The sequence below is a fragment of the Panthera tigris genome, chromosome F3 (assembly GCF_018350195.1).
Source record: "Panthera tigris isolate Pti1 chromosome F3, P.tigris_Pti1_mat1.1, whole genome shotgun sequence".
NCBI classification, from domain to species: Eukaryota; Metazoa; Chordata; class Mammalia; order Carnivora; family Felidae; genus Panthera; species Panthera tigris.
This window is the reverse complement of record NC_056678.1, coordinates 68,557,305-68,578,191: the sequence shown is the minus strand read 5'-3', so window position 1 is coordinate 68,578,191 and position 20,887 is coordinate 68,557,305. Positions and strand designations below refer to the sequence as shown.

At 63.4% G+C, this 20,887-nt stretch overlaps 1 protein-coding gene across 1 annotated transcript in view; it reads right to left on the bottom strand.

Moving 5' to 3' along the window:
- KCNN3 (potassium calcium-activated channel subfamily N member 3) overlaps positions 1-16,223 on the bottom strand; it is a 121,731-nt gene extending 105,508 nt beyond the window's left edge. Inside the window, 2 exon segments of the mRNA XM_042975676.1 lie at positions 15,305-15,454; positions 15,456-16,223. Of these exon segments, the coding sequence (XP_042831610.1) occupies positions 15,305-15,454; positions 15,456-16,208 (903 nt within the window). The 5' untranslated portion in view covers positions 16,209-16,223.
- Positions 16,224-20,887: the final 4,664 nt, after the last annotated feature.

Sequence of the window (20,887 nt, the reverse complement as noted above, 5' to 3'; positions counted from 1 at the left end):
AAAGCCATCCTGGTAATAAGGGCAGAGCCCGAGGCGAGGCCCGGTTTGCCTGACACCTTCACGCCCCCCGGCCCCCCCCACCCTGTGCCCTGGGTTCTCCTCACGGGCCACCCCTCCCTGCCCCCGCCCCACCTCTGTGCCGGGCACCGTGGGGCGACCGACACCCCTCACCCCAGGGGATCCCCGTGACGCCCACACTGCCCTGCAGAGAACCCGCGTGTCTGTCCGGGTCGCACAGGCAGAGAGGGGCGGAACCGGCGTGGATATCAGGCTATCGATCCCAAAGCCAGGGCCCTTGCCCCTCGGGACTCAGCCCGGGCTGGCCGTGTCGCCCCCCCTCCCGGGCACCACGCTGGGCTGGCCGGCGGTGTGGCTGGGGTTCTGGAGCGCTGACTCCGAGGGAAGTGAACCACGCCAGCAGAAGACCCCGGCGTGGCCCGATTCCTGCCGACATCCTCCTGGGATCCCCCAGCCCCTCAGAGCCCACACATCCAAGACAAAACTCCGTATCGCAACCCCTTCCCCGACCTGTGTCTGTTTTAAAGGCGACAGGGTCCAGGGCGCCTGGGGGCTCACTTGTTAACCATCTGACTTCGGCTCAGGTCACGATCAGGTCACAGTTTGTGAGTTTGAGCCCCGCTTCAGGTGAGCCCCACTTTTCCCTCTCTCTCTCTCTCTCTCTCTCTCTCTCAAAAAAAATTTAAAAAGAAATTAAAAACAATAAAGGCGACACAGTCCTGCCCCACCCACCTCATCACGGCCAGTCTGTCACCACCTCTCACGGATGAAACATGGTGGCCGTTTGTTGGGCGAAGAACGTTGCACCTGCGTTCTCCACGACCACCCTGCAGGCATCACTACCCCATTTCACGGGCACAGGGACTGAGGTGCTCGCCCGGCCTCACAGCCCACCAGCCGGGCTGCGACCTGGCACGCCCGGGGCTGTGAAAACAAGCAGGAGGGGGCGACGCCGGGCTGGCGGCTGCTCTCTGGGCCGGGCGGGCTCTGAGCGGGGACGGGACAGCCCGCAGCGACCTGCACGTACAACCGGGGTACTCGGGGCGGAGACGGGCGGGGGGGGGAGGGAGCCCACACCGCCTGCCCCCACCGCAGCCTGCTTCGGCCCCGACTTCCTCCCTGGAACCTTGGCAGGGCCCTCCCGGCCAGCCTCCTGCTTCGGCCCTCCTACGAGCCTGCCGTGGCTTGGCCACACTGCTGTGCCGCTCAAAGGCCTTCCCTCCCTCTCTGAGCCTTTAGACCCGAGTGCCTGCTGGGCAAGGCCCCGTGACCGGCTTCCACGCCCCTTTCCAGCCTTCTGTTCCCAACACTTCTGGAAAAACCCACGTCCTCCACCCCTCCCTGAGAACACCCGGAACTCTCCGGCTTCGGGCCTCAGCCAGACTGTCCCTTCTCCTTTGTCCCACAAAGCCTTACCTTCCTTCACAGCCCAGCCCAGCCCTCACCTCCTCCGAGAAGCCTCCAGACATGAAGAGGCACGGGCGTGGCCCCAGCACGAAGCTGTACCTGCCACCGGTGCCCGCCCGCTGTGGCCTGACCACCCCAAACCACGTGCTGTCCGCCTGTGTCCCCCTCCGAGACCAGTGCCCAGCAGAGAGCGGGCGTCAGTGAAAGGCTGCCCGGTAGAGGGTCCTCAGCCCCTCAACATGTTGGTGCGGACCCTTCCCCGGCTGCAAGCCCTGCCTCTCCCGGGGGTCTTGAGCTCAGAGCAACACTCGTCTCCCGTCGTGGCCACGGGGGAACCCAGAAGGATCCTAGCAATGCCCGGGCCGGCGCACCCTACTCTCCCCTGCGAGGTCTGCTCACCCAGCTCTGTCTCCCGCTCACGCGGTGCAGAAATAATGGCCCTGCGTTTTCCTGCAAACTCCGCGTCCCAGATGGAGACCAGCCCCACGTGCTCAAGGAAATGCGAAACAAGAGGCCAGACGGAGCAGGTCTGGGAGGACACCGTGCAGCCTTGCAGGGGCAGGGGCGTCCTGGGCTCTCCCTCCCCCGAAGTGTCATTCAGGGCTGGGGCAGAAAGTCTATAGTCAGTCCCATGGCCTCTGGTCAGCACGTCGCAGCTGGCCGAGCGGCCCCTGGCCCCAGGTGGCTTCAGAGACACTGCTGTCCCATTTACGGACCTGACCTGGCCTGTGGGGGGACCGCGAGACCCCCACAAGGAAACGCCCACGTTTCCACAAGGAAACGTTTCCCCAAGGAAACGCCCACTGAGGCCAGTGTTGACCCGGGCCTTCCCGCCCCGGCCAGAGCCACTGAGCAGAGGGTGTCGTGAGGGTCCGACGCAGCATCGACCGGTTCTCGCCTGAGAGCCGGGGAGGGCCAGTCCCCCAAAGCAGGGTCTCCCAACCTCTGTGACATGTGGGGCCGGGCGATTCTTGTTGTGGGGACGGTGTGGCGTGTGGTGGGGTGTCCACCAGCCACCGCCCCTCGAGATGTAACACCCCTCCCCGACTCGCAGCAACCGATGATGTCAGCAGGCACCGCTGAGGGTGCCCCTGGGGAGCAAAGTCACCGCAGTTGGGCAGCCCTGACCTAGAGGCAAGGGGTTGGGTCCCAGGTGTCATGGGGGGGGGCGCTATTCACTCTCCCCATCGATGGGGAACGAACCGGCCGCCCTGGAAGGAGGAAGGGCCGAGGGCCAGTCCTTCCTAAGTGTCCGGTCACCGAGTCAGGTCCCGCATCAACACCACCTCACAAAACGGCAAGACAGGCACCGTCACCCCCTTCTCCACGTGGACAGACCCCGACGTTAAATCACCAAAGTCCCGACAAGGCTCAGGGTCCCAGCGGGCCTGGGCTGCCGGAGCAGAGTGGCCCCGGTCCGCAGGTCCTGAGACCCTCGCCCTCCAGGCCCAGGTCCCAGCACGCGTAGACCGACGGAGGAGGCCTTAGGAGCGAGGAGGTGTAGACCCTTTCCCGAGTCCCCCCCACCCACCCAGCCGTCAGGGGGCAGGTACGGCGGCCCCGTGCATGGTCCCAGAGAGCCCTGGACACTGGGCTACACGGCGGTGAGCGTGAGGCTGGCAGGCCCTGCCGCGGTGAGGCCTCTCCCTAATCCCGCCCCACGCCCTGGTCAGGTGATGCTCGGGAAAATTAGAAACACAGATCTCGGCCATGCTAGGGGTGCTTTCCACCGCTCAGGACCCTTTTCATTCATCGAACTGCTCTGGGGTCAGCCTAGGGCAGGGAAACCTGACCTTGAAGCATGGTTCTGGCCCAGAAAGACCCCAGCGACCTCCCACGGCCTCCGACCCGTGATCGTGGTGGTGTCGGAGGAACAGAGAACTGACGTGAATGCTGTTGAAATGTGGCCGGTGGCCACGAACCGTCCCCTGGAATGAACAGCAGGGGCCATCCATCCGTCACGGCGCGGGGGCCCAGGCAGAGCCTTCCACGCCCCGGGCACGTCCTGTGACCTCCCACCACCTCTGGGGCTGCCACCCCCTGACGCACCTCAAACCTCAGTCCAGCCCCAAATCCCACCTTCCCCCCAGTCTTCTCACATTTGTTTGGCCCTCTCCTGACTCTCCTCTGTCTCCCCGCCGCCCCTTCCCCAGCACTACCACACCCCTCAGAGACCCCACCTCACCCGGGGGAAGAGCCAATTCCCGCAAGATGGACACCGGCCACAAGACCACTGAGCCTGGCAACGTGGCCCGTGCAACAGGATTTCTAAGTATATTTCATTTCCGATAATTTACATTGAAAATCGATGGTCCGTTCATTTATTGGGAAAGCTGTAGACCTATTTGCAACAACTTGGGTGTCCAAGTCTACTTTTTTAGCCACAAATTTTGAACTCTAAAGGCAGATCTGGGACTTCCTCTGAAGATCTGTGCCCCACTGAGGGTGCTGTGAGACGCACACGGGATTTCAAAGACACGGTAGGAAAAGCAGAAATTAACTGTCTCAGCAATTCCTTCCATTGATTATGTGTTGAAGTGGTAATATTTTTACTATATCGGGTTAAATAAAAAAACATTAACGTGAATTTCACATTTCCCTTTCACCTTCTCTAACACGGCTCCCGGACGGTGTGAAGTTCCAGACGTGGCCCGACTTCGGTCTATACGGGCGTGGCCGTCAGACGCTCAGATGTGGCCCCGACCCGGCCTCTTTCCTCCTCCTCTTTCAGCTCCGGAAAACCCCCTCATCACATGTCACCTCTGGGGAGGCCCTCTCTGCCTCCCCACCCAGCTTTGTGTTTCTTCAGGGCATTTAACACCATCTAACGGAGCTCGCAGGTATATTACAAAGTCTACTGTCAGTTTCACCTACTGAAACGTAAGTTCCTGGAGGCTGGGGTTTCTGTCTGCTGTGGTTTCCCCGCTCTGTCTGCAGAGCCTCCAACAATCTGGCCCATGATAGACGTTCAACCACATCCGCCAAATGCACAGAGTTATCTGTTTTCCTGCTGGGGTGCCTACTCAGCTGCAAATTTCTCAGGGGCAGTGCTAGCACATAGTAGGCTCTCGTGTGGTAGGCTGATCTGTTCCCAGGATCACGGGGGAAACAGAGGCGGCCTGGCCGCCACGGAAGGCAAAAACCAAGTAGCAAGGGTCCTTGAACCGCACACGTGCCCCCCCCCCCCCACTGCCCCAGGAAGGTACATGTCCTTTCCTTCCCATCGATTTTTATTCTCCCAGTGAGAAGACAAATCTGTTTCCCTTCCGCCAAAAGGCCTCAAGCCACGGCTACTTACATTATAGTAATTAAATCCCTGCTGCTAGGAGAGCTCAGGAGTGAGCAGGCCTCACGCCAAGGGCTGGCCTGCAGGGAGGAGGCAGCAGGGAGGGAGGCTGGCCAGAAGGGCCTGTCTCTCTCAGCTGCTTCCCGAGTGACAAAATCCACTTAGCCACAATGCCTTCGCAGGCTTTCACTCCCGGGACAGGGGGCCTCGGAAGAGGACCAGCTCGGGGAACCCCAGCCTCCCCGGCTCACTCCCTGGGCCTCACCTCCCCACCGGAGTGGCTGTTCCAGCCCCATCCTCACCTCTCCCATTTGCCAGATGACAAAACCGAGGCCGGGAGACAAGCCTCCCCACCCCAGCGCAGGGACGTCCTCTGCACCTGCGCTCCCGACTGGCACTCAGCGCGGGCCCAAACCACATCACGTGCTCTGCCTGTGGGGTGTGCCATTCAATCCTCACAGTTGCCCCAGAAAGAGGGTTTCTGATTAACCCCCAAGGGTAAGAATAGAAACACCAAGACAACTCGCCCAAAGCCACGCACGCAGGCAGTGACGGAGGCAGGCTGTTCAGGGCCAGGCTCTCCTGGACAACGTATGCAGCAGGGCCGGCTGGGAGGCGGCTGCGGGCACATGAGAGACGGGGAGGTAGGGGGAGGACAGGCAGGAACGGAGACCCAGCAGGCCTCGTGCACCTGCTTCTGCCCCGCCCAGCCCGCCCGTGAGCCCCACGTCTTGCTTGGTCAGTCCTGGACCCCACAGCCCGGCAGGACACCAGCACCTGTCGGCCTCCTGAGCCAGCTACAACTGGAGACCGAGGGTCGGGGAGCAGAGGGCAGGGAGCGGCTGGGTTCCTGGGACAGACATGGGCAGGACGGACAGAGGAGAACGAGCCATGAACTGGGGCTCCACGAACGGGACGAGGCAGGGGGGTGGCTGCACAGAGACAGCAGGGGGTCGGGGGCGGCCCCGCAATTTGGGTTCTGGTGAGCACATGCGTCTGGACGTTTCCGATCACACGATGACAGTGTTGGGCACTTCCCCTCCGGGCGAGGGTGGAGTCACGGCACCCCCACCCCCAGGTCTGGAGGCCGAGGTTCCAGAGGCTGACCACCCCCCCTCCCCCACACGGACGCACAGCCAGGAAGCCCAAGAGAGGGGATGGGAATGCGGGGAAAGAACACACTGTCCCCCTGGGGGACCTCGGCCCCAGAGCCCAGCCTGCCCTGCCAGCCTCCCGGGGCTCCTGGAAAGTGAACAAATCCCTCCTCCCAAACCCAAGGCACTCCCCCTCCCCCGAGCTCCAATCACCCATGGGAGGGCCTGGGCCGGAGCGGGGGGGGGGGGGGGGGGGGTGGCGAGGCTGGCAGGGTGGACGCCTCCAGGAGAAGCACTTTGGCTTGAGAGGGCCAGGCCACAAGGTGGCCACACAGGAGGGTGGGCTTTGAGGGCGCTCGTGGGTTCAGACCACAACTCCACTCCCTCCTGGCTGCGAGGCCCGGGGCAAGCCTCCTGACCTCTCTGAGCCTCGGGCGGGCCATCTGTCACTCGAGGGGGCTGTTATGAGGACTGAATGAGACAAGAGGCAGGAAAGCCCTGAGTCATGTCCCGGTCTGGCCTCGTCTTCACTCCTGAATAAGACTGCGTTGCTTTGTTGTCATTTTTATGGAAAGAGAAGACGTTTCCACTTCATGAGAGCAGCGTGTTCCTCCGAGCTGCTGGACAGGAGCGTTACAGGCGGCCCTGCCCGGCCACAAGGAGACCCTCGGGACCCAGCCTCCACCCCGGACTTGCACTTGGCTCCAGACTTTCCATCTCCCCCTGAGGCACCTGCCCCTCGCCGGCGGGCAGGGCGGACCCGGTCTGTGGGTCTGTGTCTCATGCCGAACGTCCTTCCTTCCGGCTCAGCACCGCCACACTCCGGGAGCAGTGACAACGTCTGGTCCAGCCCAGAGCAGGAGGGCAGGGAGTCACGGGACCAGCTGAGGGATCCCGTGGGATCCCGTGGCCACTGGTCTCCGGGAAGAAAAAGCAGGCCTCGGAGACCCGCGCGGGCCTAGGAGCCCCCTGGGGCCGGGTCTAAGCCATGCTGAATCGCCCACCTCCAGCCTCAGCAAAAGGAATTACAGTCCCACTTTCCAGACAGAGGCCACCGATCAAGGCCACACAGCTGGACAGATCCGTGGTGGAAGGCTGAGCTGTTTCGGGAGGAGTGGGGGGAGAGCAACACATTCCAGAGGAGAGTCCCCCGTGGCTCACGCGGTGCTTACGGGCGCGGACCCCCGCAGTCCTGGGAGCTGGAACGGGGCCTCCCCGTAGCAGGCGTACTGGGCCCCGGCCTCGCCCTGGCCGCTGGCCACGCCGAGAGGCCTCGGACAAGTCGCACAACTTCCCTGGGCCTCGCCGTCCTGCGAGGAGGCCCGTGGCCCCTGCTCTGCCCCCCTCACGGAGGTGGGCAGGGGCCACAGCCACCCAGGCCAGCACACCTGCAGGGCCGTGGCACGTGGCTGCCCGGCTTACAGGCTCCACCCCGGCCAGGTAGCCACCGGCTCCCCCGGGCCCCCCCGTCACGCCACCAACAACACCGCCGCTCGGAGCCCCTCCAAAGGCCCGACCAAAGGCCCGACCGAGGGTGGCGCACCCCGCCCGAGCCCTCATCTTGGAGGAAGGCGACATCACCTCGGTCAGCGGCTCCCGGCACTGCCACGTGGGGGCCTGTTCGGGCACTGGCTGAGCAAGCCGACCCCCGACCCAGTAGAGGCCGGAAAAGAGAAAACATGGCTAAGCCCCAGGTCGTCAAGAGCAGGAACCTTCTCACGAAGGAGAACAGCTCTACACGAATCCCTGCGAGGATGCAGCCAAGCAGGCGCCCGGCCAGGAAGGACTCCCCTCGCGGGCCACCGGGGGCGGGGGGGCGGGGGTGCGGGCCACGAGGCCGCCGGGCCACGAGCACGCTCGCCCCACGTGCACACGGGGAACGCGAGGCTGGCAGAGTCTGAGGCGCCGGCCTCACGGTCACCCGGCAGCGAGGGGCTGCCCCAGGCCGGCCGCCAGCCTGCCAAGGCCTAAGGCCTAAGAGTTCAAGCCGAACCAGACCACGATTCCCACGGGTGCCGCCCGCCGGCCCGGGGCCCGGGCGCTCTCCAGGGCCGACACCAGCCAGTCCAGCCCCCGGGGGAGCGACCTTTCAGGCACCTGCCCGCTTGCTTGACACAGCATCACACCCGTCCCTTAAGGAAAAGGCCCGGCAAGCGGCCTCAAAATAGCAGGTGCCAACGTGCGTGTTATTTCGCACATCACTTGCGTGTTGTTCATTTAGCACTGCCGGGGCCCCGCTCAGAATACAACTCTTGTTACCTCGCCACCAAGTAGCCCCGTGGGGGGAAACGTGCCCCACACGGGGCAGGCGCTGACCCCGGCACGACCTCCCCGCCCGCCGCAACCCAGAGCCCAGAAAGCCTCAACCCACAGGCCCCACATCCCCGAATTCCCTGTCACGGGTCTCAGAGGAGAGCCCGTCATCTCGAAGTCACACGAGAAAGCCCCAGCGCTTCCTTGGTCCCCTGGCTCTGTCCCAGGCGGCCCCCCCGGCTGGCCCTCTCCCTGCCGCCCCTGCTCTCGGCCTCGTTCTGCCTGGTCATCGTGTGTCCCCCTGACCTTCCTCCTGGACGCTCGGCCTCTGGCCTGACTCCATAGGCTTATTTTTGTTCCCTCTCCACCTGTCCCATTTGCACGGCCACACCCGGTCAGCTGTGCCCAGGCCACAGCTTGCTGACCGTGAGCAAAACTGGGTCCCACGAGACGAGGCCAGAAGCCCAGGCCAGGCTAGCGCTGCGGCCCCTCCTCCCGGGGAACGTCCTGCTTCCTCTCACGGCCCAGATGCGCCCGTGCAGACCCGTCCGGGAACATGACCGGGGCTTGTCGTCCAAGGGGGGGCCGTCGGTTTCATCAGAAAGGGGGCACAGGCCACACGTGCTCACCTGGTCCAGAGCCACCGGTGTGGGAGGTGACCTGCGCGCCCACGGTCCTCCGAGTGGCTGTGGGTCGGCGGGAGCGCCATGTCGGCGCGGGGCTCCCCAGGGCAGCAGTGGCACGTGTCAAGGCTGAGTGCGCGCCCGGTTCTGCACCGGGTGCCGTGCTACGGGCAGGGCCGAGATTCCCTCTTGCCGTCTGAGAAGTGAGTTTCAGATCCAGGAAACTCCCTGAGGACCCACCACCACATTCCAAGTCGGAACTCAAACCCAGCGCCCGAGCCCTTGACCGCCACGCTGGGAGGTCGGCCGTGCCGATGCGTCACAACTCTGGGGACAGAAGTGCAGCGGGCAGGGCCCCCGCCAACTCGCCATGAAACGGCCCCCACGCCCTTGTCCCTGGTGCAGGCATCCCGCTCCCTGCTTCCAGCCTCTAGGACGACACGTGGCCCCAGCAACCTTCCCGGGCCTCCCTGCTCCGCTCCCCTCCTGGCCTCTGCATCCCTCAGCCCCGGCTCCTGAGACTCCTCGTTCCCAGAAAGGCCCCTGCCCGTGACCCTCCCATTCTGGTCTGGTTAACCCTCGGGGACTGTCCGCAGGGAGCCTCCCCAGTAGACGCTGCGGTCGGCCTGGGTGGGTGGCACCTGGGTGCGGGCCTGGCCGAGGACAGAGCTGGAGGACGGCGGCCTGTGTGGTCTTAGCAGTGGAACATCACAGACGCACATTCGGTGGGGTCAGAAAGCTCTGGGACGGGGTGGGGGGTCAGCGCCAGGGCCCGGCCCTCGTTTCCGAGCCGGAGAACCAGAGGCCCAGAGAGGTGAAGGGCCCTGACAACAGTTGCACGGCGAGTCAGAAGCAAGAGGGAAGCAGACAAGCCTTTCTGTAACACTCACTGCCGCTCACAGAGCCAAACACGGCCTCACGCCGCCGAGGTAGGAAGCTGAGCCTCCAGCGTGAATGAAGAAGGCAATTCTAGAACCAGGACGGAGAAGCTTTTGGAGGTTCCCTCCCTCAAACCCCCAGCAGAGGCCTGTGGCAGCTCAGCACAGGGAGACGGCAGGTGCTGGGGCCCTGGGCTCTGGATCTAGAACCATCTCTCCTGAGAGGGGCACCTGGCACGCCCACGCACCCCTGTGCACCCCACTTCCCACCTGCGAACAGAGCGGCTTGTAGCGACCCCAGGGCCACGGTGGGGTCGCGAGGAGCTGAAAGCACGGAAAAACCGTGAGCAGTGGACAAGCCGAGCCCACGGTCACCCCCAGTGGGCACCCGGGTGGCCGGTACGGAGGAAGAGGCCTCCCGAGGAAGGGCAGGGGCCAGAGCCCGGGGCTGGCGCCAGGTTTGGGGGGCGGGGAGCCTCACAGCGAGAGCTCTCGTTCTGTCTATAACCCCCACACCCGCCCTGTCCATCATCACCCGGGGGCAGTACGGCCAGGCCTCCAGCACCGCCCCGGGGCCTGTCCACCACCTCACCCGGCACCCAGGCTGCACCTGCCCCGCTCTCCCCGCCCCTCCCCGGTACAGTTCCCTCCCTCCCAGTGTGGGGCACGCGGGTCTCCGGCCTGGCCACCTAGATCTGTCTCTCTGCGGAATCATAAACAGTTTCTCTGGCAGCAGCAGGCGAGGAAAGGCCTCAACTCGGGAGTCAGTCTGCAGCCGAGCCCCTGGGGGGCCGGGGGGAGCCCGGGGGCGCCGCGGAACCCTGGCCTCCTCCTGGCCTCCTCCTGCAGACTTTCCTCCGCAGAAGAAAAGGCCCAGAACTTCCTCCCCGCGGCTCCGGGAACAGCGTGGCCTCCCAATCCCCCCCTCATTATTTAAAGAGGAATGACTGATTCTTTCCCTCTCCCTTTGGGGTTTGGAAAGAGAGAGAAGGAAAACAGGTCCGAATGAAGGGCGGGCCTGCCGCTGAGCCAGCACAGCGGGGCCTCCACGCTGCCCCCTCACAACCTCACTCTCTCATACGTACTCATTTTCTCCCCCAAATGTGCTTTACAAATAACTGCCACAGAACCAAAGCTCTGTCTTCTGATTTTACATTTCCATCCAGGCCGCGGCTTCTCTACGGTGGTTACTCGAATTTCCTTTCGGTTTGTGTTGCTTTACCTTCGATGTTTTGAAGTTACCTTCGCGGTCTTTGGACCGCGGCCTCGCCAGTGCCCCTCCCCGAAAGCTCTGTGAGGGGCAGGCGAGGGGGTCCCCCGGCTTTCCGATCAGCCTGCACAGCAGACACGCCCAGCGATGGACGCTGCTTGGGGGGCAGGTGGGGGGGGCAGGCACCCCGAAGTCCCTCCCGGACGGTTACAAACAGCGTGACGATGCCCAAGGGGAAGCAGGTACTGTTGAGTCGTCCCCTCTGGGGTTACAAACGTTTGACTCAGCCGTAGGCCGTCGCGAAGCTCATAAATAAGGTCGCCACCACCCTGGGTGGGAGCAGGGCCTTGCTTCCACGCTCTCAGGGCGGCTCACGAGTCCTCCCTGGGCCAAGACACTCAGCGTGACCTCGGCGCAAAACAGACCCCTGGCTCCGACCCTCCCGCCTCCTGCCGCCGCGCCCTGCAGGCCGTGACGCGGGAGGGTCCCCGGAGGGCTCCGTCCCGTGCAGCAGCGCCAACACACCGGAAACCACAGGCACGGGCACCCCGAGGCCGCTGTCCGCAAACACGCCGCCTACCCGCCCAACGCGGCTCCCGGGTCTGGCAGGAGGCGCGGGCCGGTCACCCCGGCTGCCACTTCGCCCTTATGCAGACAGGGGCTTCCCGCGCGGGGACCCGCGAACCTGCTCGGTCATCCGGGCTGGAGGCCGAGGGTGGACCCCCTGACCTCTGTGAGGTCAGCAAAGACACCCCACAAGTCGGCCCGAGGGGACCCCGTTTTCTTCGCAGCGCGGACGGCCAGGAGCCCAGGCCCCCCTGGGCGTGCGGAGAAGCCTGCCTCCCCCCCACCCAGGTGTTCTGAAGGAGGAGGAGCACCGGAGCCGGGGTGGGGGGAGGCCACGCGTGGGAGGAGACGGGCCAGGGGGACCCGTGGCCGCGGCGGCCCCCACAGCAAGGCCAGGCAGGGGCAGCGGGAAGAGCAGCGGCGCCCCCGGCAGCGGTCAGTTCTGCCAGGGAGGTGAGCCCGGGGGCGGGTAGGGGCGGGAGGTTGGGCACACACGGGGACGGAGACGGCTGCCTTGTGGCAGCAGCATTTCTGCCCCCCCCCTCCGGTGGTCACAGCCGACACCAGAGGTCCCTGCGAGGAGGCCCCCACGGGACCGGCCAGCCGGGGCCGGGGGCTCCTCGGCTCCGGGATGGAGGGGGCCGGGCCCCGTGGTCCCGGTGCACACGGCTCGGCCGGAGGTGTGCCTCAGACCAAGTCTGGAGGAGCACGGAATGCCAGGGCGTCCCCAAAGCATCGCTGCCTCCGTCCTGATGGGCACAGACGTGACAGACCACATCCCTGGGACCTCTCGGCGGGACCTCTAACCCCGGCCCTGCCACGGTGTCTACGCCCTTGACGTAAAGAACCTATTTGTTTTTTTAACCCTAGACTCTTCGTCCAGTTCAGGGATAGCCCGGAACCAGTCGGAGCCCACGAGGGTCGCCTCGGGCACTTGTCTGCTACGGGGTGGGGGGGACTCATGGCCCCGCCCCTCCTGCCATCTGGACCCTGCTTTGGCCCACCTCCCCCCCCCCCCGCCGCGTCACCTCAGGCTTGTGAGGAGGGGACCGAGGACCACCCTGGCCGACTTCTCACCTCCTCACTCTGGCTCCCTTTTGCACGAACTCTGAGCCTCAGGGCAGGGCCAGGTTCCGTCTCCAGAGAGCCAGCCCCACGTGGCAGATTCTCCCCCAGCAACGAGTATCGGCCAAAGACGCAAAGGGGGGTCCGCAGCCCCGTGGAGGAAAACAGAGAGCTCCAGAAAGCTGCAGGTCTGGCACCCGTCAGCCGCCTTCAATCACTCGGGGAAGCAGCGGGGACCCCTCCGAGGGCCCGTGAGCGGGAAGCCCCCCACCAGTGCACGGCTACCAGCCCGCCTGGACTACGTCCACACGGGTCAGCAAAGCCACCCGGACACCCAGAGATCTCCAGCGAAAGAGAGGGCAGCCCAGCTTTCCCAGCTGGCGACACTCCTTCCTCCCCCAAACCCGCTGGCCACGGTAGAGCCTGGGGGCAGACGTGCCCTCCCTACCACCCACCCGTGATCGGAGGTGCTTCCAGCCCCTCTCAGAACTTCTCCCCGACAAGACGCAACTTCTCACGCCACTGACGAGCGTTAGCTCCCAGTCTGTCAAGGGCCCAGCTGATTCCGGAGCCAGAGTTGGTGGGAAAGACCTCTCTGCCCTCATCACCACTATTAATAACAATGACATGAGGCCCCGTGTTGGAGCCTTACACTTAGCAAGTTCGCTCTCCCCACTGACAGCTGGGGGACCGGCTCGCAGAAGTTACATGGCTTGTCCGAGATCCCAGCTCTGGAAGCGACCGAGCTGGGATCCAACCTTCACTCTGATTCCCTAAAATGATCCTGTTTGTGTCTGGGACGAGAGGGGTAGCCGCCTTCCTCCTCCTGGGTCCACGGGCCCTGACACGGGAGACCCCAGGAAATGCTGCTTCCCGAATAGACGGCAGACGGGAAGGCTGGCAGGCAGGGGAGCGGGTTAAAGGGAGCCTTGTTTCTACAGCCAGGGCTGTCCCAGGGGCACACAAGGCAGCCACCGCACCAGCTGGGCCCAGCAGGACCTTCCTGGTCATAACCCCTCGTGCCGCCTTGAGCGCCAACGGTTTAGAAGCGGGGGACACCCAGCCCGTTGGCCCCCTGACCCTTGCTCCACACCGGACCCCGCTTCCTCCGGCTCCGGGTGAGGCCCTCTCCCTGCCCTGGCCCCTCTCCTGCCAGTGGCAACCCTCCTGTGACATGAAGACCACGCGCACAGACCTGCCCCAAGCCGGGTCCTCCGAAGAGCTCCGACCCCCGGGGTCACTGGGGTGCTGGTCTCTCCCCTTCCCCCCACCTCCTAGTCCCGGGGCCTTCATCATTCTCCCTCGGTGACGGCTCCTGGTCCCCACGGGTGGCCGGAAGGAGCCAGAGCCCCGCCGAGGGGGACAGCCCCTCCCCCCCCCCCGCCAGCGCCCTGCCCCCCCCCCCCAGGCGGCCCTGAGAGCTGCAGCCTTCGGGCATGACTAAGTGAGCTGTTTCGGCCGGGAACCCCACTCACTTCTGCTCTCTGAGGGGCTCAAACCCCATGCTACGGACATGCAGCCAGCTGGGGCGGCCCCCTCTGAGCAGCTGGGGCCCTGGGGGACCCTCTGCACAGAAGGAAGTCTAGGTCCTGGCTACTCAGGTGGCTTGACGGTTCTGCCCGTGCCCTGCTGGAGAGAGAGGCTGGGGACAGGGAAATCCGATCAGCACCTCCTAGGTTTTTGCGGCTGCATCTCAACAAGGAATGTGACAGCCCCACAGCAGCTGGGCCCAGCCTGAAACAGGCTCTATTTGAAACCTCCAACAGCTGAACCCCTCCCAGCCACCCCCTGCCCGAAATGACAAATAGGAAGAGAAATCCAAGGGACAGGCCAGCACGCACACATGCACTCACACACCCTCCTCCCCAACAACAAATCGGGGGTGAGGGGTAGAGTGGGAAGAAATCCGCTTGTCCAATGAGTGCCCGGGTCCCCCGAGCCCTCCAGCCCGCAGCACGAGGGCCCCCAGCAGGCCGAGCGTGGCAGGAACCCACCTGCCGGGAATCACCACCACCCCCCCCACCCCCGCCCCCGCCAAAGGCCGTGATCTCCAAGCCTGAGGCTGAAGCCCAGCCACCAGCCGCCCCGGCTGCGCACACGCTCCACCTGACTGATCCGGGAGCCCTGTCAGCCCATCTGAGGGAGAGGTGCTCCCCGGGGCTCAGGCCACGGCGGCACCCACCTGCTCTGCTGGGGACACCTGTAGCCATTTTCGTCAGGCGGCAGCAGCTTTATTCTGAGTGCTCTCTCCCGAGGGAAAGGACCGCGGGTTCCCTCCGCCCCTGTTTTCACCCGTGCCCCCCCCCCCCCGGGAGACTCGGGTCACGGGTGCGTTTCTATTTTGCCCAAAAGTCTGTCGGGGACGAGGAGGAAAAGAGAAACTTGGGAAGAGGGGGAGAAGCCGCAGAGAAGGGACAGGCATGGAGTCCCCACCCCCCACCCAGACATTTATTTCTCTTCCATCCTGGGGAAAATGGAGTGGAGCAGGGCGGGAGCGGAGGGGGAGTCGCGGGGACTGGCAGGCACATCAAGGCAGAGTGTAATTAATTGGTGCGTGAAGCCGCTGGGCTCCGCTTTGGTTCGCGTGAGCCAGGAGGAAAACGGTTTCTCAGAAGGGACTCTTTCAACCTCCCCGGCACAGAGTCTGCAACAGACACAGTGCACGGGGGGTGCTCCCCCCAGAAGGCGAGGAATGAATTCTCCCGGGGTTGGGAAAGCAAGCCAAGTTCGAGCGCTCCATCTAATTGAGCAAACGCCTCTCCCCACCACCGCCCTCCATCAATCTTCTCTCCCTTTCCTCTCCATCCATCTCTCTCTCTCTCTCTCTCTCTCTCTCCCCTCTCTCTCTGTTGCTACCTACATATTCCTTTTGTTCAAGGTATAAAGAGAAACTGCAGCCCTACCTTTGAGTACAAACCCCAAGAGAGCTCGGTCTCTATCACCATGACAACAATTCCAAACATCCCAAAAATCAGAGCATAGTCACTGAGACGCTTCCTCTTTTCGAACAGGGCCCTCCTGTGTCCCAGCTTATAGCCAATGTTTTGGTTTTTTCCGTTTGTTGGCTTTGGGGAAGGTGGCGCTGCCGGTGGAGGTGGCCGGGCCGGGGCCGGGGCCGGGGCCGGGGCCGGCGTGCTGGTGGTTGTGGGTGGCGTTGGGGGGGTGGAGCAGGGTCTGGTGGGTATGGTTGTCCTCCCGGGAGGAGATGATGATCTCGGGGGGGTTGCTGGGGCTGAAGAGCTGGAGGGGCTGGCCTTCGGGCTCGGCCTCGATGAGGTTCCTCCGGGAGGCGCTCAGCCGGCTCAGGGGCTTCATGACCCCCCCGCTGTACTTGCAGGAGCTCATGGCGATCTCCGTGAAGGGGTTGCTGTCCCGCCGGTGCGCCAGGGGGCTGGCCTGCCGGTGCCGGCCGCCGCCAGCGGGCCCACTTGTGGCTGTGGAGCTTGGAGAGTGGCCGAGCAAGTGGTCATTGAGATTGAACTGGCTGCCTTGCCTGGAGGAGGGGCGGAGGGCAGCGGTGGAGTTGGCCGAAGGGGGGCCCCTGAGCGTCGTGGGTGAGGAGTGCGGCAGGCCGGGCTGGACGGGCTGGCTCTGGACCTGGGCGAGCAGAGACAGGGGACGCGCTGGCTGCTGCTGGGGCTGCTGCGGAGGCTGCAGCAGGGGTCCCGGGGGCTGCTGGGGGGCTGCTGGGGGCGGCGGCGGCGGCGGCGGCGGCGGCTGCTCATCCCCGGACGACGGGCAGGGACCCTTGGGGTCTTCATCCAGGTCCCCCACCCCCGAGTCATGGAAGTGCCCAGAAGTGTCCATCTTGGGGCCTGGCTGGATTCCCTGCGGCACAACCCCCCACCCCAAAGCCACCCTCGCTCCAAAGATGTCCTCAGAGGCAGCCGGGCATCCAAGCCCCCAGCAGGTGTCCTGGCCCCGTCTTCGTTCTCCGGCTCCGGTTCTCTGGGGCTGCCCGGGGTCCAGACGCCGCCACTCAGGGGTGCATGGCCCTGGGCAGGAGGGGCCTGGGGCAAGAAGAAGCGGGGAAGGAACTCCGTCTCAGGAGGCGGCCCTCTGGGAGCGCGCACGGCCAGGCTCAGCCTCGCTCCTCGCGGGCTCAACAGCTCTGCTCTCCCCTCCCGCGGCCAGCGCTCCGCTGCAGGCCCAGCCCACTTGGTGGCAGCGGGGCTCATTGGCTCGGCTCGGGGCGCCGCCGCCTCCTGACTCCGCCCCCGCGCGGGCTCCTCCCCGGGGGAGGGGCCCGCCACCCCCACCCCCCCCTCCCACCCCCCACCCCCACCCCCGGCCCGGGCCGCGCGGCGAGGGCTGGGAGCTGTAGTTTCCGCCGCCCCTCCCACCCCCACCCCGGGCCGGCCCTCTCGGCTGCGACAGGTGTGGCACAAGCCCGCGAGGCGACGGGGACGTGCGCGCGCGCGGCGCGCTGGGGAGGAGGAGCGGGGCCTCGCAAGGAGGGGGCTGCGCACCCTGACGCGGGGGTGGGGCGGGCAGGCCGCCGGTCGTTACCGGCCAGGGTCTACCGCAGGTCGACCCCAGACGCCCGGGGACGTGGGCCTGGTGTCCCCAGTTCACAGCCTGATGCTCCGAGACGTTGAGCTACAGCTCCAGGGGTCACAGAGCAGACGGGCCCCCCAGTCTCCCGACCCCAGGTGGGTAAGCTCACCTACTGAACGCCGGCAGTAAGCGTGCAGGCGCCGCTTTGTTACTTCCACCCCCCACTTCAACCCTATGCAAATGATGTCATCATTCTCCTTTTACAGATGAAAACTGAAGAACAGATCACACAAGCACAGGTAAGTAAATTGCCAGATGTCACCGGGCCGGTGGAGGGTGCTGGGATTTGAACCCAGGTCAGCGGGACCCACAGCTGCTTATCCCGTCCGCCCGGAGGCCTTTCCACTGTGCTGCTCAGGGCAAAGCGGGTCCTCCATGAAGTGGCCCGCGTGCTGGGAAGGACCCAGAGAAGGCTTGCAGGAAAACCGGCCTTCCCACAGCAGGGCGTGTGAAACAGACCAGCTCCCGGGCGCTGCGGCGTCACCACAGCGTCTGGCAGGAAGACTGAAACCCCCCCCATCCCCACCCCCACCCCCCCCGCCGTGGCCACTCCCCCACCTGATCTGCCCTGTGGGGCCCTGAGAGTCAGAGCTGGGAACAGCTGCCCGCTTCCCAGGTTCAGAGCCATCATCAAGTATTTATTAAGCTCCCACTGTGTGCAAAGGGAGTTCCAAAGAGAAGGGAGCAGAGCAGAATTCATTTCCCCTTCTAACCGCAGCTGATTTAGGGATCAGTGAGGAAGGGGAGGTGACGGGATCCCCAGGCACAGCCGGGGTTTCAGAGGGAGAAATGATTTTTCTGTCCAGGAAGGGGAAAGGCAGGAGAGCCATACACCCCGGTATGTGCACACATGTGTGTACCTAGGTGAGCGAGCACTGGCCCACAAGCATGCTCGTGTGCACACACGTGTGCACGCGCACACACATGCACACACACACAGTGGGTTTCTAAAGCAGCTCTCTTGAATGCCGAGCTGCAAGTGGACAGAGCTCCCAACAAACGGGCCAGAGAGCCCTCTGCGTGCCAGCCTCACCTCTGCAATCCCTGTTGGCTGCGATTAAGAGCTAAATATTACTTGTAATCTAAGCCACAACCCCAGAAACCCGAGTACGGCTGCACACAATAATCCCGATGGTGGTTGTTCTCACCAGCGACGTGGTCGTTCCCCCTGCACCCCCACCCCGCCGGCACCAGTCATAGCGCCCGGGTCAGACCCGAGCCTGGCGTCTCCCGTGCTTGCCCGTGGCCGTGCAGGCCCTCCAGAGCCCACCCGCCCTCCGCATGCCCTGCCCTCCCTCCCTTTCCCCTCTGTCTTCTTGCTCTTCTCCCCCCACCCCCATCCCCAGACAAAGCACCTGTTAGGCTTAATGATTTCCTAATAAATTAGTTGTTAGTAGCCCAACGTGCCGTTAGCATCGGTTCTCAGTGCCAGATACAGCATCTGGGCTGTGAGAATCATTGTTCAGGGCCAGGCTCCTGGGCATTTCTGTGCCCCTCCGGCACCGTGACCTGCCTCCCGCTTCAGCTGACCCTTCTGGGCCAGCCTCCCGCCTCCGAGTCTCCCGGCTGTGCCCTCTGGATCCAGACAAGGACTGTTACACCATGTCCTGCTGTCACGGACAGCGTGGGGGGACCAAACTGTGCCAGAGCCGAAGGTCCACTGCAGACTCTTCTGGAAATGGCTGGAGCTGGACAGCGGAGCCACGGAATCGGCTCCTCCACGCGGCCGCCCTGTTGGAGTGGGGAGAGCGCAGAGCCCGGGCTTTCGTGGCCGAGAGCCCAGGCTGGAGTCCCCTCTGCCACACGGTGGCCACGCGACCACAGGCAGCTAACTACCTTCTGATGTTCAGCTTCCCCCCCGAAAAAACAAGATAAAAGTAGGGTCCCCGCCTCTCGGGGTTGGGGGGAGGGACAGATGCGAGCGGGTATTCGCGGGCCAGCCCACCGGACCACACTGGGAGCTGCTCAGCCTGGCCCGGATGGCATCAGCTCCCCCACCCTGGCCTGTCGCCTCGCCTGCCCTCCACTGCTGCGGGCCGAAGCCCCCCTGCTGGGAAGCCCCAGCCCGTCCCCCAGCCCCCAGCTACACCCAGGTCCTCAGAACAACCGGTGACTTGGAGCCATCAGCCATTTTACAGAGGAGGAAACTGAGGCAGCAGGCGGGTGTTAAAATTTGCCCGCAGTTACTAACGGGGACCTAGTGGCATGGCCAGAATCAAATCCAACCCCAAAGCCCCAGCACTTTCCACGTGTCCGGAAATCCACATCAGTAGGGCTCGGTCTTCTTGGTATTTATTAAACTAAACGTAATCACAGGCAGCCCTCAGGAGCTTATGGTCTCACCACAGAGGCTATACTTTCATGGATGAAAAGGAGCCGCGACCGAGATCCCAAGTGTGGTGGAGACAGGACGGCTCATTGAAGGCGGAGGTAGCACACTGAGGCTTCGTGGGGGTGGTGGCGCTTGAGCCACACGATGGGCTCTTCCTTCAGGCGAATCGGCCTCTCCAGGCGCCTCAGAGACGCCTCGGGCTCGGTCCCAGCCCCCTGCAGGAAAGTAAATATCGCAAGAAAGCAAGCCAATGAATTTTCCGGTTTCCCCCTGCACACAAAAGTTCTGTTCACTCCGGGCGCCCGGGGGCTCAGTCGGTTAGGTGTCTGACTCTCGATTTCGGCTCAGGTCATGATCTCCAAGTTTGTGAGTCCGGGCTCCACGTCAGGCTCTGTGCTGTCAGCACGGAGCCTGCTTGGGATGCTCTGTCCTGCACGCTCGCTCTCTCCATCTCTCTCTCTCTATCAAAAATAAATAAACTTTATTTTTAAAAAGTTATGTTTACACTACGCTATAGTTTACTAAGTATGCAATAGCATTATCTACAAAAACCAACGTATGTACCTTAATTTAAAAATACCTTATCGCGGGGCACCTGGCTGAGTCCGTCAGGGGGTATTGACTCTCGATCTCGGGGTTGTGAGTTCAAGCCCCATGCTGGGTATAGAGATTACTTGAAATCTTTTTGAAAAAGGCTTTATCGCTAAAAACTGCTAACCATCATCCGAACTTTCAACAAGTCGTACTCGCTGATGACGGATCACCATAACAAATATAATAATGAAGAAGTTTGAAATGTTGCAAAAATTACCAAAATAGGACACAGAGACACAGAGGGCGCAAATGCTGTTACGAAAATGACACCGATAGACTTGCTCGACCCAGGTGGCCACAAACCTTCCATTTGCAAAGTAAAAACATGGAGTATCTGCAAAGCTCAATAAAGCAAGGGACAATAGATAGAGGGGCACCTGTTCAGGGACGAAGGCCAGCGGGTGCGGTGGGGCTTCTGGGCTCGGGGGAAGCGAGTGAGGCTGCGCTCATCAAGCCCGGGAAGGAAGAGACGGCCTTTGGCCACCAGCCCCACACCACGCTGCCCCTCGCCCACCTCCTCTCCGCTCGCGCCCCACCGCCTCCCTCCTTAAGCCCCAATAATACCCGCTTCCGGGTCCTCCAACAAGCCATGCTTCCTTCTGCCTGGCATGCCCTTCTGTCCTCTTCATCTAACAGGTTTCTCTTTGCCCTTCAAGAGATGACTCACAGGTCTTCCTTCTAGAAAGCCTCCCCTGAGCTCCCCAAATCCAGATCAGGGGCCCTTCTTCTGTACTTTCACGCCCTGTGCTCTACCCCCGTCTTTATCAAGCAGTGTGGCTGTTACCTGTTTGTGTGTCCTTTTCCCCCTTGACTGTGACCTTCTTGAGGACAGAAATGGTGTCTTGTCCATCACTGTAATTGCAGATCTTGCCCATAGTAGATGTTTCATAAAGGTGAACTGAACTGAAATTAAAATCCAGGAGAGGTCATTCAGAAGCAAACAAGAGGACGTTGTAGCATTTTCCACAACAAATAACCACCACGATTTCCCCGTCGGTGAAAT